At 43.1% G+C, this 18,752-nt stretch overlaps 1 protein-coding gene across 1 annotated transcript in view; it reads right to left on the bottom strand.

The window, feature by feature from the left end:
* The window catches only part of LOC128454925 (neuropilin-1a), a gene marked incomplete in the record, with an annotated part of 55,985 nt that overhangs the window by 6,891 nt on the left and 30,342 nt on the right, over nt 1-18,752 (bottom strand). The window contains 7 exon segments of the mRNA XM_053438522.1: nt 751-795; nt 1,111-1,293; nt 4,041-4,185; nt 7,543-7,698; nt 7,907-8,082; nt 10,647-10,791; nt 11,303-11,458. Coding sequence (XP_053294497.1) covers nt 751-795; nt 1,111-1,293; nt 4,041-4,185; nt 7,543-7,698; nt 7,907-8,082; nt 10,647-10,791; nt 11,303-11,458 — 1,006 coding nt within the window.

Raw genomic sequence — 18,752 nt, 5'->3', positions numbered from 1 at the left:
CTACCTCCTCTCACCCAGCAGCTTTTCTTTTTTCTCTATCTCATCTCTATTCATTCCTCCTGCAGGCACTTCCTCTCTTTGCTTTCTTTGCCTCTCTCTGTCACTGCGACTGTTTATTCCACCTTTCTGTCTATTCATCCCTCTCTCTCTCTCTCTCTCTCTCTCTCTCTCTCTCTCTCGCTCTGTCTGGCAGTTTAGTGTCTTTACTGGGAGAATAAACTGAAATGATACTAAGATGTTCATGCAGAGAAACAAACCAATATAAACTCCTAAAGCTCTGGAAGCTCCTCGTCTTCTACGTGTACTCGTCTTCTCGTCTTCTTCATCCTGAGATATTTGTGTTTCTTCCAGTTTCACGTATGAAAACAGGTTTTGTGCACGAGCACCTAAACCCGAATAACCTGAACTGACATCGATCTTTAAGAAATGTGTATTTTACTTTTTAGTCCGGTCCATGTCCTATTTGTTAACATGGAGGAGGCTGGGTTTTTTGACCTTGACTGCAGCCAGCCACCAGGGGGCGATCAACGGATGTCGTCCATCTTTATTTACAGCGTGCGGACGGGAACACAAATAAACTGACGCACTAATCTGCTGCATTAATATGTTTGTCTACTTTGAAAAAGAAAAGAAGATGAAAGAAAGACGAAGAGAGAAAATGAGAAAGGAAAGAAGCCGAGCAGAGAAGAGAGGGATGAATTAAAGATGAGAGGAGTAAACATGGAAGCAGATGGCGCTGGACATCCTCACCTGGCATGAAGTCCAGGATCGGGTCGGCCGCCGCGGTGCCTCCTGCTACAGACAGATGGGAGAGTGGAAGTGAGGTCAAAGGTCAAAGGGGGCGGGTCCCACCCACACAGATGCCAACACACTTGCTCATCTCTTTGAGGAGAAATCAATTTTATCTCCTTTATAGTTAATGTTCAAAAGACGATTCAAAACTCAAACTGTGAGAAGGATCAGGGAGAAGTTTCCAAACCGTCAAAATCAATAAGATACAACAATTATAATTCTGATCCAAACATTTATATATTTTCAAATATTTATCATTTGAATTCAGATCTTTCTCTTTTCCCAACTTGGTTTTAAAAAGGAGTTTTGGTTATTTACCTGTCACCAGCTCGTAGTCGTAGGGCGCCTGCGTCTCACCACCACACTCCGCTTGTCCCCCGTCACAGCGAGGGCCACTGGTGGTGCCCGGCGGGGGGGTCGACGCCTTGGTGGTGGAATCGAACGTGGTCATGAGATGTGTAGAGGCGATGGGCGTGGTAGGGGGCGCTGTCGTCGTGATTTCTGAAGGGAGAAGAGACGGTGTCAGAGGGAGCAAGGGGGAGATTGTGTGTCTGTGTGTGTGTGTGTGTGTGTGTGTGTGTGTGTGTGTGTACATCTGTTAGTCCTTTACAGTGTACACATATGGTTTGGGTACATCTGAGTGTGTACATACAGTCTGTGTCTCGTCATGTGTGTGTGTGTGTTGTCTTTGTTCTTTCCTTTTGAAGTCAAACTATTAATCTTGGACAGACACACACACACACACACAGACACACACACCACATACCACCACATACCCTTTTCTCTTCTTCCACCCCCCCCCCCCCCCCTCTGCCTCCTCCTCTTCCTCTATATGCAGACACACACTCCTAATCTCTCTATCCTCTGATTCACTGGTCCTGTGCTGTTTGTGTGATACTTTCCCTCAGACATGTGATCTGTTCACAAACATGTTTACAACAACACAACACAACATCCTGTGCGCCCAAAATGATGACAGACATTCAAAAAATAGATATCAAGGTATTATCCACGTGTCTTTTGAGAAATTAATTTTGAGTGAGACAGTAAAAATACATATATACAAATGACTGCAGCTCGATTCTGAGCATTTTGCAAAGATATATGAGAGTAACACACACGCACACACACACACACAGACACACACACAGAGTTGCTATCTCCCCTTATTCTTATCAGCAGCCTCCCCCTCCCTCTCTGACCACTGCAGTAGTAGAGATAAAGCTCTTCAGCCTCTCTCTCTCTCTCTCTCTCTCTCTCTCTCTCTCTCTCTCTCTCTCTCTCTCTCTCTCTCTCTCTCTCTCTCTCTCTCTCTCTCTCTCTCTCTCTCTCTCTCTCTCTCTCTCTCTCTCTCTCTCTCTCTCTCTCTCCCTCATTACATAAACAAAAATACTCAGTAACAATCATATTTTCACGCTCTCCTAACCCCCTGCCCTCTCCTCTGACATCTTGTAACTTGGATGAGCTGAGGTGGAGCCGCTCAGATGTTTGAAACGTGGAATGAGATCCTCACTGACCTCATCATCTGGACGACTCACAGAGAAACTTATGGTTTTTACAGAAATCTGAATTACAGACTCGATTTCTCTCCGCGGCGCCATCGAGTCGCCGGCGTCACAGGGAAACCCCCGAGGGGAGGAGTCTATGTAGCAGTGGTGTCACATGACCGTCAGGTTTTGAGCTGATGTTCATATCTTTCCCCAAATATTTGTTTCTGTGAATTTGACCCCAAAACCAATATAAAGAAAACAGTAATAACTGTTAATAATAAACATGAAGACGCAACATTGACTCTTGATTAGAGATTTATCAGTTGGCCCATAAACAATTTGCCGATATGAGGCTTTCACAGCATTTATGTTAACCAATATATTATATTTTATAGAATAAGATACGCAGAAAAGATAATTTTCTTGATTCAAGTTCAATGTATTGTATTTATGTTTTCTTAAGTAATTGAAAATAAAGTTTGTGATTAAAGCCTCAATTACATTTCTTTGTTTTCATGATGACAACAATTGTCCTTTATTAAACACACATATCGGTCAATGTGTTGTTATCTGAAATGTGTAACTTCCTAATATCAGCATCTTAAACGTGTCTCGGCCAAAAGTCACATGTTCAGTCCGTCCACTCATTTCTATGACCTCACTTCCTCTTTGTTCCCGTCACACTCGGATGTAAAGATGTTGTTTTACGGCTCCGGGTTAAAAGCTCTGACGTCGTCTCACACGCTGACTCGAGGTCAGTCGACAATAAAACATAACGACAGGTTGGTTTCTTTATGGAGGCACAGTCTCCATTGTTCAGGACGCTTGTCAAATACCTTTTGTGTGTGTGTGTGTGTGTGTGTGTTTGTGCTTTACACCTTCATGGCTTTCTGCTGTTTCTCTCATAGGTTTCAGTGCATTAGAATAAAACACACTGTTTTCTGTCCATGAACCTAAGTCCATTAAAATGTCTTTAAGAGATGTGAAGCCTGGTTGAGACATTAAACCAGTGTCAGACTGGAGTTAACATAGTGACAGTTTTCCCAGTTGAATTTAAAATGGTCATTTCATTTATTACCTGTTGTATTTTTGTGTTATACAAACTGAGGAGCTTAGCTAGGAAAGAAAAGATTGTGAGTCTAAATTTAAAATTGGCAGCGGGAGACCTCACAGTGGGTTTCCATGTTTTCTGTCTGTGCTCAGATAAGTTTTGTTTTTCTCTCTCCTCTCAGTTGCAGCAGATAAACTCAAACGCAGCAGATGTAACCGCCATCTTCCCGGAGTCGTCTGGAGCGTCCAGGGCAGAGCGTCACCGGCTGTAACTCGGCTGCTCTGCTCTGTTCCCGGTTATGGTTTGTGAAAGCCGAGCGCCGCTCTGCACCAGGAGCAACTCGGACGAGGCCAGAAACCACAGGAGCTTTCATTTCAGCCCAGGTCTGACAAAGTGATATTAAAAACATAATGTGCTGAGACAAATCGCCTTCGGGGGGGGCGACAGTCGAATTTCCCCCCCGGTAATCGGATCCAGTTTAAACTGTTTCTACTGAAATGCAAAGTTGTATTCACTCCAACTTCCAGTTTACACCAGGATTCATCGATTTAAGTGTAAAGATAATTACTTTCTCATTTTAACAGATGTGTATTTGAGTGTAAAGCAGATTTTAAAAGGAGACAAATGGTTTTTTGTGTGTTATAAAGGTTTTTCGTGAATGTAGAAGTTATAAAGTTTGAAAAAGAGACTTCAGCGTCTGGACTGACCTTCCAGTTCACAGCCCAGCAGCTCCAGGCGCAGGCCCAGGCCCTCGGTGGTGGCCCTCTCCGGGTAGATCCTGACGAAGCGGGTGAGGAACGGACCCATGGACCTCAGCTCCGGAGTGTCGTGGTTCTGATTCCCGGTGAAAATCTGCAGGAAAACACAGACACACAACTGGTCAGGGATCAGGATGAGCTTAGATGTTCGTACATGTTCGGTTGAGGAACCTGCAAAACTCATTAAAGTGGAGTTCAGAGTTTTCTTATGAACGTTAGAACGATGAATAATAATAATTCTTCTGTCGTAGATTTGGGAAAAGAAATCCGACTCCTCTTCATCTTTTTCTATTTCTGTTCAAACCGAGGTTAGAAGTCATCGGTCCTGAGCCGGATGTGAACCAAAACCATCAATAACTGTTCAGATCCGACTCTGCTTCTGATCGGGCGCTTTGATAAGAAGCAGAAACCGAACCAAAGCAGGAAACCAAAGCAAACGGCAGGAAATCAGAAGCAGAGTTCGTTTCTTTCATCGTCCCGACGCGGAGCAGCACAGATGAAACCGTTTACTGTCCGAGTGGTGGGACAGCGAACACACTCACTGTCTGAGCGGAGAAACTTTCCCTCTGTGTGATTTACTAAAGGCTGCAGAGTGGCAGAGGCTGTGGATAAAAATACTTTAAATTATCCCTCAGTGGCGACGCTATCACACTCATCTGTATTATATAACAGCAGGTTGGTGACATCACAGCGTCTGGTTCCAGTTGAATGAGAAAAACATCGACTGTTATCATCTTTCAGCAGAAACAGAATTCTGCACAGACGTGGTCGAGCTCCAGATAATTGTACCGTAATATGATATTTCTAAGAAAGGCCCTCACATTATTGGTATTAATAACTCTTTCATACCATAAAGCATAATTAGACGTTTGATTCCATAAAGAGCATCCGTCTTACTTACAACATTTATTATATTTTCTTTAACCTTCAATTGAAATCTTGAGCTTAATCAACATCTTTCTAACAGAACCTCTTCCAGGGCTTCTACCCTCTGGATGGTCTCACACCACATATTCTCTCATCTTTATGCATGAGCACATACATTATGTACAGTGTGTGTGTGTGTGTGTGTGTTAAATCCATGAGGAGCAGCCGGGGCCTCACTGATCCTTCCTTCCTTCCTCGTCTTTTGAAGAGGTTTTAAAAATGAAAGACACAGGAAACAGAGCGTCGAGGCCGAGGAGCGACAGAGGAGCGTCCACCTCTCCGTCTGCCGGCTCACCTCGTCCTGCGCCATCTGGACACAGAGGAGGAGGACGTCCCACCAACAGGGCCGGGCAAGGAGGAGAGGAGGCGTCTTTAAAGCAGGGACATGATTTTCCTCTCGGGGACGAGAATCACTTGGACGTACGGACGCAGGGTTGGAAACTTTGAGTTTGTGTCTTTAACGTCCCTCTAGTGGTCGTCTGTGATCCTCAGGACTCTGATGTCACCTCACACTTCCTGTCTCTTCATTTTTCGGGTCATTGTGAGTCAGACTGTTGATTCTGAACAAACCAGAACTGTTGAACCGAGACCAACACACATCATAAATATCATATCATCCTGTGCTGGGACCAGGAACTGATGGTTCTGGGGCTTTTTGATCATAACACACACGAGTTCTGAAGGAGGACGAGGGGTAAGGAGCCAATCACAGCTCCCGGCAGTTCATCTGCCAATCACAGGGTTGATATATATTTATAGTGACAAACAACCATCAAAGCTCTCATGAGGAGAACAAGCAGGCGAACCGCTGCTCCACTGCGCCGCCCTGACATCCTTAGTGCTCAGGAAAAATGCAAATTCCAAAATATATATTTTATTCATCATCGACCTTGACCTTTGACCTTTGGCCATCAGCTGACAATGTTACTCATGTAGAGATAAACTCCAAATTAATATTGACACCAAGTTCGGTTAAAATCCCTCGGTAATTTTGTATTCTCATAATTTCTCTTTATTCAGTTCAGGCACAGACTTGAAATCCGCTGCCGTATAAATAATGAAGTTTTGTGTCAAGGAACTTTGTTGATAAATGAATCTCAGAGGAGTCGCATGTTTAATCCCCGTCAGCAGCTTGATCTCCATAACGTCTCAGCCTGTGTCCTTGCAGCAGCAGAAGTTAATGACGCCACAGGAGGATCACAGGAGGATCATGGGACTCCGATCGGGTGTCAGGCGAATGAGTGAGAGAACAAATCATTCTGCGAGTGAAGGAATAAATAAACATCGACGCCGCGACCCGACTTCATGATTTTCATTAAATTCCCCGCTCTGCTCTCGGGTGGAACCTCGTGCTCTCCTCTTCTGGCTCTTATTCATTTGTTGCGTCTCGATATTATTTGCCCCGACAACAACATTAATTCCCCTTGAGCTTTATTTTTCCATATGTCGTTGGTTTAGTGGAGCGACGTCAGGCAGCAGCAGCTTTTCAGACTTCATATGAGCAGCAGTTTGTAATTTGACTAAACATTTCATTCCAGTCGAGCGTCCGTATGAACGACGGCTTTCAGGAATTACAGATTACAGCCGGAGGAGCTTTCATCTGGATTTCTTTTAATTTACTTTCTGTTATTCTGCGTTCGCTCGACAGGCCGCCGCCCGAACCCGACAGAGAGCGTGGAAATCGTGAGATAAAGAAAAGAGGAGGGGGAGGAAAGAACTGGATGAAGAAGAAGAAGAAGCATTTCTTCTGTGGAGCAGTTTATAGAAGAGAGAGTTCACTCCTCTTCATCGGCACCAGCTTCTAACCTCCGGAGGAAGTGTCACCTAATTCAAATGAGCGGTTCCTGTGATGCTCTACGTCCTGTGATGCTCTACTTCCTGTGATGCTCTACTTCCTGTGATGCTCTACTTCCTGTGATTCTCTACTTCCTGTGATGCTCTACTTCCTGTGATGCTCTACTTGATGTGATGCTCTACTTCCTGTGATGCTCTACTTCCTGTGATGCTCTACTTCCTGTGATGCTCTACTTCCTGTGATGCTCTTTTTCCTGTGATTCTCTACTTCCTGTGATTCTCTACTTCCTGTGATGCTCTTTTTTCTGTGATGCTCTACTTCCTGTGATGCTCTCGTCCTTTGATGCTCTACTTCCTGTGATGCTCTACTTCCTGTGATGCTCTACTTCCTGCGCCAAGGTCTATTCCTTCCGTTCGTAATAAATTACATTTCTTAATCTCCTTTGTTTCTCTTTAAATCCTCTGACTCCAGAACTGAAATACTTGTTGGTATTTTAAGTACATTTTTACTTTGTGGTATTTTCACTTGGATGTGAGTGGCAGCTGATCTTTACAGGGTCCACCCCTGTCATCCGAGCCGTCTCTCAGCCCGGTTGTAACGTGGACCACGTTCTGCTAAACACTCATAGGTCATAAAAATGAAAAGACACGTCTCCAGGTTGATATTAAACTGACGTTCTGACATTTAAACAACATTTAGTAGATTCCCATAGATTGTAAATGAACCAACCTTCGGCCTGGTGGTGTTTTCCTCCTTCACATAGTTCCATTCTTCTCCGTCCACACTGACGCCCACTTTGAACCTCTTCATGAAGACGTTCCTGTCGCGGTGTTTCCCTCCCTGGATCACGACGCCGCTCACCATCTTGTCCTGGCCCAGATCCACCTGCAGAGAGGGGGGGGGGGAGACATAAAGAAAGTGAGCCTGGCTGCTTTCAGAACTGCGCCGACTTTTTCCTGAAATCATCCAGAGCTGCTGTCTGCATCTGTGCTTCCCAACCTGAGGGCTAAAACCTCTGTTCAACATCTTGCTCAGAAACTTTACTGTCGACCACTAAACTCCTCAAACCATGACCTCTGACCCCTGAACCCACCTGCAGCCACTCGTTCCTGAAGGGCTGCTTGGTTTGCTGCCCGGTCCAGCCCGACCTCCCCGTCAACAGGCGGGAGTTCTCAGCGACCCAGCCGCGGTCGGCGTAGGAGGAGGCGCTGATCTGGGCGTCGGAGATCTGACCCGACACCATCCCCAACATCCCGGAGCACGGGTAGTCTGCACAGGGAGAGAGAGGAGGAGAGAGAACACAGGATAAGACACTTTTTAAAAGGCGCACAGAGCGATAAGGGCGACCACTGCCGTCCTTATCTCGACACTGCTGTGATCAGCGGTTTTGCTCGACACCCTCTGGTGTTTTAAACCTTTTTATAAGCAGTTCACACTCCAGAGTAGAAACACCACAGATCCATTTATCTTCTGTGGGATGGGGTCTGTGGTTTGAAGATGAAGCCGGATGTCGCAGGTCGAGATACAAACTTCGACAGAGGTTTAACGAGACACCAAGCGACCCCCCCCCCCCCCCCCCCCCCCCCCCCCCCAGTCGGTCAAGCATCCGGAAATAAACGGGGATAATTACTGAATAATTGAGAGACGTCAGCTTTTGTGTTTTTCCCTGAATAAGCAGACTTAATGAAATTTCTAAAATGCTTGGACACAATGGTCTGGTCATCCTGAGCCAAGTCTAATGCATTATCCACAATAATCTAATATCCTGCTTGAACCAGTCTTTGTCTCAGTGGGATATTTGTGTCTGGTGCTTAACGACAGCTACCGACGATTTTACTTCCTCCACAATGTAAACTTATCATGATCTTTATGGAAACGCCCTCCAGGACTGTCTGTGTGTGTTTGTGTGTCTCAAAGAACCAAGAAAATGGGTTTAATGTGAGATTTGAAAAAGCAGATTACTAGAAGTTGTCTCTCAGTGCACGTTCTAGCGTTTTGGGGGCGAAGCTTCACGGAGAGGGTCGATTCCAGATGGTGGGATGTATCACACCTATCACTTTAAGGCTTTTCAATAAATAGCATGTAAGAATTGACATTAATACAAGATATATTCTGCTCATATTAATGGTAATCATTTTAATCAGTGTCCAATGCTGCAGCTCCTCTTTTCAGCCTCTGTCTCAAACACTTGATTTTATCTCCTGTCTCTTTAAGACCCCCCCGCCCTCCTGATTAACCACATCTGTTGTGATTGGTCAACCTCCAGGTGTTTCATGAGCTTCACTGTTTTCTCCTCTTATCACAGACTTTTGAAATTTGCAGAACTTTTACATTCATAAAAACCTCTAAAGGAAACTATTAACTATTAAAGGAGAGAAACACTGGAACCTTGTATATCTCCTTTAAATTAAGATTAAATAAGGATCAAGTTTAAAGTTATGGGCTCAGGAGTGAATAACATTAATAGTTCCTTCATGTACAACTACACCACACACACACACACACTTCCCCAGTTGTGTCATTATATCTGGTGAATCTCGTGTCTCGCACTCTGCCGCCTGTTCTCCCATGAATAAGAGTCTAATCTCTACTTCATGAAGCTTCCTACCCAGAGTGGCTTGTAGCACATCAAGGACGCAGGTTTATATAACGCTGGAGGATGAGTAATGAGGCGGTGTGATTTTCTGCTGCTCCTCTGTAATGAATAACGCTGTCCTTCTGTGGGTGTGTGCTCTCGCCTTGGAACGCCGGCGATTATTCTAAATCAACAGAGAGCAGCAGGAGGTTCTCGTCCCGCAGCCAGAAAGATGTTCGCTTGATTCACGATGTGCAAAGTGAGAAAATGGAAATAAAGGGAGAGGACGCGGTTTGAAAAGAGACGTCGACCTGCAGCCGAGAGGAAGTGGAACTCCTCCAGAGTAAAAGCCTTTTGAACGTGTCTTCAATAAGGTACATTAAGCATTTTTATGAATTAATACCAGGTTTATGTCCATTAAAGAACAATGTCTCCAATGTCTCAAAAACATATTGGATGTGTGAAAGCACATCATAGGTTTCTAAATCTATTTAAAAACGTATAATTTACATTAACACACACAACAGTATATTGAATATTGCACATCCTCATTCTCTCCTGTTTTGCCTTTAACTTTTTATATCTTGTATATATTTTGTTTTGTTTTATGTATAGTTATTTCTTTCTTATGTGAAGTACTTATTGTGTTTTTGAAGTACTTATTTTGTTTTATGTTTTATGTTCAATGTATGCACCTTTTTTACCCAAAAAATCCGAGGTAGGTGTAAATATACTTGGCAATAAATCTTTTCTGATTCTGATTCTAATTCCGATTCTGATTTATTAAAAAGTATCAGGAGATTAAAGTAAGAAGAAATAATGTTAAAAAAAGAAGAAGGTACATCAAGAATTCGTAAAATTAATATCAGGCTCCTAGAAATCAGTTCACTGTGTCTCCAGTGTGAAAGTGCAGGTTTCGAAAATTAGTTTAACTCTTGTAAAACTTACATTTCTATTTAAAAAGGAAAACTAATCAGTTGTTAAAACAGATGAATTTGACCCACATTAACATTTCTGGAGATAATTATCTTTTTTTAGAAGATAAACAGCAGAGTGTGGCTGTGAGTGAAAACATACGTGTGTGTGTGTTAGATTAGATAAACTTCAGATGACATTAAACTCTAATGATCCCTGTGGGGAAGGAGAAAGTGAATTAAGAAGAAGAAGAATCCGTGAAATTAAATATGAATGAAAAGTGCAAAAAGAAAAATGTCGGCGGTGAGTCGGTGCATGAGGAGTTGAGGTGTGAGTTCAATACCTGACGTCCTGCAGCCGTAGACCTCGAAGCGCATGCAGATGCCTTGCTCCCAGGTCATGGGGCGGACCCGGACGTATCGAGCCAGAGTCTGTTTGGGAAGAAAAGCTTGAACCTCGGCCACCGAGTTGTGGTTCCCCTGAAAGATCTGAAGACCAGAGAAAAACACAGGTTAGTACTTTTGTTCACTTCATGTTAGTGTCACTTAATATGTTGAATCTATTAATAAACCAGAGATTAGAGAGAAACAACTTCTCCTGTGGAAACTTCTCCTGCTGCTTCTGTTTCCTGGCGAGTTGCGGTTTGAGTGAAACCTGGTTTGACCTCTGACCTGTGACTAAATATACTTCACTTAACGTCTCAGCCTTTTCTTTCTATTGAAGCTGAAACACCAGGCACCACAGGGTTCTTCTCCTTCATTTAACAGTGGCTGAGATTTGAACACGTGAAGTTTGCACGATGCTCTGTAGCCTGTTTGTCAAAGTGTTTTTCAGTGAGAAACTGGGTCTGTTCTTCTTCTTCAGTCAGAGGAGCGATAGCGATGAGCGGCTTGAAGATGTAAAGCATTGATTCAGTTGTCCACCCCTCATCGATGAGAACGAGTGCTTCATTACTCATTATACAAACGAGGGTTGTTACCTCGTCTTTCACTTGCTCACCTTCTGCTTGGAGCCCTCCTTCACCGTGACCCAGTCCTCCCCGTTGGAGCTCAGGTCCACTTTGTAGGCCCGGACGAAGTAATGCTTCTTGGTCTCTTTGGAGATGGCGCCCTGCGTCCCGATGGCCGTGATGAACCGGAGGAATCCCAAGTCCACCTGGAAACACAGAGCAGGAGGGGGGGGATGAGTCAGTGGAAAAGAGACCCCAGGGAGAACGGGGGGGGGGGGGGGGGGGGGGGGGGGAGAAGCTAGTCCACAAGAAACTAGATTTAAGAGAGAAACACACACATGTTTGCTCAGCTGTAGAAGTGATGAAGTGAGTCAGGCCAACGTGGTGGAAGTTGAAATAGTTAAAGTTATTGTTAAAATGTGGAAAAAGGGTAAAAAATTGTGAGGTAAGGGTTGAAAAAACTAAAACAAAACATGGATAAATGGTCAAAATACAAAGTTAGAAGTGAAAAATATATAGGTAAGAATATTATCATAGATAAATGTTTAGAATATGTATTAAAAAGTAATGAATAAATGGTTGAGAAAGATCTAAAAGTCATTATTGCAATATATAGTGAAAATTAAGGATTATGGTTTAAATAAACAGTATATATATTAGTTATGAATACTGCTTGAAATATATATTTGAAAGTAACAGATAATATATGACTAAATGTGAATAAGTGTCTGGAATATACAGAGAAAGTTGTGTCAGTGACTGGAGTTCATCTGAGGCACATGAGGGATGAGTGGATTCGTGCTGGAACATCCAAAGGGACAGAAAACCAGAAGCTTTCACCAGCTCCCTTCAAAAGAAACACTTAGAGGAAACGAGAGCCTGAAGGTGCAAAACTTTTCTGACTGTTGAAGATGAATTAAACCCGAGTCGGCTGCAGCACAAGGTTGTGTTTGTTCTGAGGGGATCTTCAAATGTCAGCGAGTGGAAGTGCATCAAAAAAAAGAACCTTAAAAAGGAAGAGGAGCCTTCTTCAGAGATTTCCTCTTTACATTACCAGAGGATGTAATTTGTGAGTTTCTACTTAGTGCCCACTTAGACCTAAAGAGACAAACTCTCCTCCCACAGACGCTCCTCTGGCTCGTCCCCGTGTCTCAGCGTCCTCGGATCTCATTAATTACACCGTGAGACGTCCACAGGCAGACGGTGAAGATCCAGAGCAGGACGCAGGAGAGACAGACGCACCACGTAACAGAGACCTCTGAGGGGACATTACACCGTCTCTGTACTTCACTGCTAAACTGCTGACACGTATTGGAGGTAATGAGTCCTCCTCCATCATCTTCTCCTCAATGAGCCACTTACACCTGACGGGACGAGGCGCCGACAGATTCAATAGCTTTTTAAAATCCTCTCAGTCATTTTGATTGTGGAAATAGACACGAAAAAAACACAACTCCCAGTATAATAAACCATGAATCTTGGTCTTTACCACAGTGGGTACGGAATAGATATTTCCTTACTGGTCCCTTGTTGCTCTTTTCAACTTATTCTTTTTCTAGAACCGGATGAAGCTGAATGTGTTTTGCGTTTAGGTTTAATTCAAACCAGTTGAGTCCAGAGGAGGAGCAGTGTGTGTGTGTGTGTGTGTGTGTGTGTGTGTGTGTGTGTGTCTGTGTGTGTGGTGGGAACCAGCTCAGGATCAATTTTACGCTTGTCCACCCACATCACTAATGACTAGTGTGTGACCTGTGGGGTCTGAGTGTGTATCTACATGTATATATATATAGAGTCTGTAGAAGTTTTTTAACTGTGCTGTCCCACAATCCAGAATCAAGACAAGAGCAGTTGATAAAAACACTGATTGGTCTTAATTAACTTTTACCGAGCAGCCATCAGAGTCACTTCCTGTGTTTCTGACCCTCAGGCTACATACCTAACTTGTGTTTTTAACTTTAATTTGATCTCCCAAACTTACATCCCTGACATCCTGACCAGATTGAGCAGATATCATTTTTCATCTTCATGTTTCCGGTTCCTCCAGAGTGGATAAAGTGACTTCAGGACGAATCTGGGATCTAATCACTCAACTTCCATGTTGAGGATTTAGTTGTTGACAAATGAGGATTTTTCAAACTGTTAAAACTCCAGAGACCTCGACTGTGATCTGATGAAACATCTGATGACCTGTCACATCTTAAAATAACAGACATCTGTCAGTGTCCACGGCTCAATCACCGGTTTGATTGCAGGACTAGAATAAACTGAATAAACAGAATAAACTAATTTTCCAGAACAGCGAACAAACTCAAACCTTGTTTCTGCAGACATCCTGAAAAAAGAATAAGAATTTAACCTTATAAAACCTCCTTTTCTTTGAGAAGTGATTTAATTTCGGGTTTACTCAAAGAGCGATTGGAATAAACATGTGATTTTCCTTAATTCACAGAAATCCTTCAAACAAATCTCTGAAAATGAAACCACAGCGACATCCTCTCATCTGATGACGACACTTTCTTTCTCCAAATTATCATCTATGGGCCAAACGACAGATAACAAGTATTCTTTGAACCAGCCGAGGCATTTTAATCTCCCCGGTGCCGAGCGGCTTCGAGACACAAGAACGTTCAATGTGCTGGAAGAAGAAGAAAGATCATAATCATCAAAGAGCAGAGCAGCGATAACACCGAGCTCCACAGTCGGGTTTCTGTTTAAATCAGTTCACAAATACTAAAGCTTATCTAAAATGAAGATGACTTCACCGAGGCTGCGGCTCCATATATAGATATCACATCAAGTTCCATAAAACTGAATCAAAGCACAGAGTGAAATCGATTTATTCTCATAACCGGGTAATAAACGAGGTCCTTTCTATTCCACTCCACTCAAACTAAACTCTATTGCTTGTTTGTTGAGTTTGAAAATCATCGGTTGCGACCGGAATACACCCGAGCCCCCAGTGTGTGGTGGGATGCTCTGGGTAATATACAGTGTGTAATTATGATACTGTACATGGGAAGGAACCAGAGGCCGTGAACTTTCCACCACTGATGCTTCTTCTGGAGGAAAGTAGAAAATAGATTCCCCCCGCCGGTCTGTGACTGACAGGGAGGACCCCTGGGAAACAAGGCTTTGTGGGATTGTTCGCTCTCGTCATTCCCCCGGCTGCATCCGGATATAAACTCCCACGAGATGCCCCCCCCCCCCCCACGAACACCACACGTTGCTGTATAAGACAATTATAACTTCTGTTGATCACAGCACCGAGATCAACAGTTTGTTTTCTAGAGCTGCGTCCAGATGTTTCATGTTCCACGAGGGTTCCAGGGACATCTTCTTTCCTCTAGTGTGTTATAGAGGTTTTATGTGAGACTAAAACTTATGCAATGTTTAAAAACCCCAAAGTCTATATGATATATTATATTTGCATAATGCACGAAGCAGCTCGTCTGACGCACGTGAACCACGTGTTTCAGACAGAGGCTGAAGAGAGGAGCTGCAGCATTGGACAGTTTGAGCTTATAAACCTTTTATAGAAATAACACAACTGAACCTGACTATGAGAATATGTCTCCTTTAAGTCACATGGTTCAGACTTTGTTTGTTTTAGTGTCAACAAGCCAAGTATGAATAATAAAGGGTCTTGTTTACGGCAACCTCTATATAAGGGTTTTAAAATACATATAAACATTTATTTAACAAAACATGAGAAAATAAATAAAACCAGACAGGAGAAGAAGAACATTGGAAAGTGGATTTAAAATCGAATTAATAAAAGAGTACAAATATGTTTAACTGAGTCAAATATTTTTGAAGCGCTACAGAAATTGAAGCTTTAAAGCTGATTCCTGTGTGTTCAGTAAGCTGAGAGCTGTGGGGATCGAACAGTGAACGCCTGGTCTCCCTCGGTCGCCCGCTGTGACCCGGAGTACGAGGGGCCGAGAGGGCAAACACCAGGTCGATCATTCACAGGGGTATTCAGGGAGTGAGACTGTTTACGGCCTTAAAGTTGAGCAGTAACATTAAAAACAATAACAGCAATTAAAAAAAATCGATCTATTATATTAAATCATGATAAATAAGGTTTAACAAATGAGCTGCTGCAGTGAAATGAGCTAATGGACGGTTCCCCCGGGTCTGAATGAAGTAAAGCTGCTGAAGACAGTCATCTATTGTCAGGACATGTTTTTCTATAGCAGCCGCTCAGAGCTCCATTCTCCGGACTTCCTCCACACGACGACTAAAGCTAATTGCTCTTCCATCTTCTAATTGCTCAGCACTTGGCAGAGCCTCCATCTTTCGCCACAGAAAACAGTCTCACTTCGGGCTTTTTTTAATGAAGCGAACAAAACGCAGGAAGGAGACATAATTCAGTCTGAGTGTGTCTAAAGCAGATTGAAGAAAAACACCGCTACTTCCTGCCAGGACAGGACACTGCAGCAACAGTGATAGTGAAGAAGGAGTCGGTTATTTCTCAGGGTTCAGTGGAGACTCGAGGAAGTGTCGTCCCCAGAGGATCCAGAGCAGAGGAGGAAAAACATGTTTTCACTGCTGCACAAGTTTCTTTACTGAGAAATACAAGAAAACTTCATCTGATGAAGTTTATTCTTAATTATTTCTGTGCTGAGTAGTCATTACTACATCAGTACAACAGTATCTTAACATCAGTATTAATTATTCAATACTAACCAGATTACAAATTGAGTACCTAATAGTTATTACTGAGTGGCCATTACTATATTTAATACAGTATTATTAAGGTATTCAGCAGTTATTACTACATTATTACCTGATTACTATAGTTACTACTGTATAAATCAAATAATACATTATTACCTGAGTCCTCAATACTGTATTAATAAAAGTATTCACAGCCATTACTACATTTGTCATTCATACATTATTACTTGAGAACTCAGAAGTCATTACTACATCATTACCTGAGTACTTTGTAGTCATTACTACGTTACTTGAGTACTCAGTATTCATAACAAAACTAATTTGATTTGCTTTAACTCCTTTCTGAGAAATCACATGCTAATGTTTTTATTAAGAACGTTAACATGATTATGTTAATCTGACGTTTATAGAATCTTAAAAATAATTTGGCAGTGATGAAAACGAGGAATCATTTCTGAACACATCCGTTTAGCAGCCTCGAGATTTTAATCCCAAATTAGACCGAAGCTCATTAGATCTAAGTCTTTGTTTCTATGTGATAAATTAAATTGAATTATTCTTTTTCTTCCTCCTCCTTATTGAATAAAACATTAGATTCATGATGAGCTCAGACAAAGTGCAGGTTCCCCTCGGTTCATAAGATCACTGTGGCTCTACTCCAGAGGTCTGCTCTGGATCACGAGACCCTCAGACTCCCTCTGTGGGATCCTTTGTGATGCAGTCCCCCCCCCTCCACCCCCCCACCAACCCAAATGTGTTCTCCAGATGCTCGACGCTGAAGCTCTTCCTGGAGCCGTCCTGAAGACAAACAGCAGGGCGTCTATAAATACCTGAAGTCAGGAGGGAAGGAAGCGTTTCCTGGGCCGACGTCATGAGTTCAATAACAAGTCACTTTACAGCCACTGGTGCAGATGCACCCGCTGACCAGTGAGGGACACATTCACACATATGGAGCCCGGGGGGGGGGGGGGGGGGGGGGATACTGGTTCTTTTTAAAGCATTGTTCAAGAGAGTGATCTCACACATCTGTGCTTAAGATGAAGTCAAGTATTTAAAACCCAACTCTAACGATCTTTAATATAGCAAATGTGGATTGATCTATTATTTCCACATTAAAAGTTGCTTCAAAGCTCATTTCCACTTTGCTTTTATGTTCCTGCTGCATAAGTAACATTGATATATTTTCTTCATGAGCATCGAGTCTGCTGTCAAACCTCACATCAATAAAATGTGGATATTTGTAATGAAATGCAGGATTTACATCTCACTGCACACACACACCAGCACAATGACGAAATGAGTCACTGCAGTGAAAAATATGATTACAGATTCATCATAAAGAAAGATAATGAGCTCACTGTCTGCCGCCATCCGAATTGCCCAGGGTAGCATCACCCGACAACATTATGAATAGCAACCTGAAAATAGTGTCAATAAAATATAAATGCCTTTAAATGAATAATAGAGGTGTTTGCAGAGGAGGAGGAGGAGGAGGAGGCCGACATGCAAGAATTAACCAAGTCATAATTTTCTTTTCAACTGAGATGAATGGGAAGCCGCGAGGCAGAGCACGCTGTGTGGAGCTGGCCACGCATCACACTTAATCACATGAAGTGGGATATTCTCTTCACAAAAAAACCACCAGTCATAACTCAGACGGCTCAGAGAGTCGAGGGCGAGCGGCAGCTCCGTGTCTGAGGCTGTAAATCACCGTGGCAGAGGGACGGCCGGTGCCAGAGGAACAGAGAACTGTCCTCACACAGAGAGCCGGGCCGCGGACTGGGGGGGGGGGAGCGGTCGTCACCTCCATCCTCACCTACAGCGAGCGCGATGGGAAACACCCGGGGGGTCAGAGGTCGGCGGTGGAGGCTCCTCAGATCCGTGCTCAGCAAACTGCAGCAGGTGCTTTGTATCGTGAGCAATGAGATTTCACTCTCACTGTGACTGTTGGGATCAAACGTGAAAGATGGGAATAGATTTAAAAAAAATCTGGATTCAGATTTAGCACCCTAGGGACTCGTCGAGGAGCAGGTCAATTATTCCTCATGCTGTGGTTGGTTCCTAAAGTTTTATAATTATAATAATAACAATAAAAAGCTTTCTTTGTATCGGACTTTTCTTAAAAAAACTGAAAATCAGACCCAGGCTTCGTGTGTTTGCTCCATTGTTTATATTTGATCCAGTGAGATTTGGTTTCACATTTTAATCTCTAAAGAATTTAGTTTCCTCGTCAGGATTCATCTACTTGTCGTGTTGTCTTCTCCTTATTGTGTTCACTAACTTTTAAAGTGTTTTTTCCCATTTAAATGGAGACAATGGGCAAACTGGTTGATTTAGTTAATGCTGTCGCGACTCTAACATCATTATGTTATCACCAGCAGGAGAGTTCACGTCCTCGTGGTTCAAACATGACATCATCAGAGGTGAGGACAAGTGAACTCTGTGCATTTCTTCATCTGTCTCAGTTGGTTTCTCCTGAATGCAACACTGGTGCTGAGTCATCGTTTCTCACGTCTGGATTCCACTCGCTCCATCAGCTGCAAGAAAAATCACCTCTGACCCTCGAAGAGGAGCTGAAACCTGCTGCTTTCACTTTCTCATACAAAATCTAACTGACGCCGTTTAATCAAATCAACATAGAATAACTGAGTAATGCAAACATGGGGCCTGGTGGTGTTTTCAATGAGAAATAATCAAGATACCGAGTCGACAGAGCGCTGGGTGGAACAAGAGGTTAAACTGGCCTCGTTAAAAATGAAGAATGTTATAAAATATACAATTAAAATCTTAAAGAGATGGTTTTACTTCCTCCTTCCTCCTGCC

This window comes from Pleuronectes platessa, chromosome 13 (genome assembly GCF_947347685.1).
Source record: "Pleuronectes platessa chromosome 13, fPlePla1.1, whole genome shotgun sequence".
NCBI lineage: Eukaryota > Metazoa > Chordata > Actinopteri > Pleuronectiformes > Pleuronectidae > Pleuronectes > Pleuronectes platessa.
The sequence above is the reverse complement of the archived record's forward strand: the minus strand, read 5'-3'. Positions and strand labels throughout refer to the sequence as shown.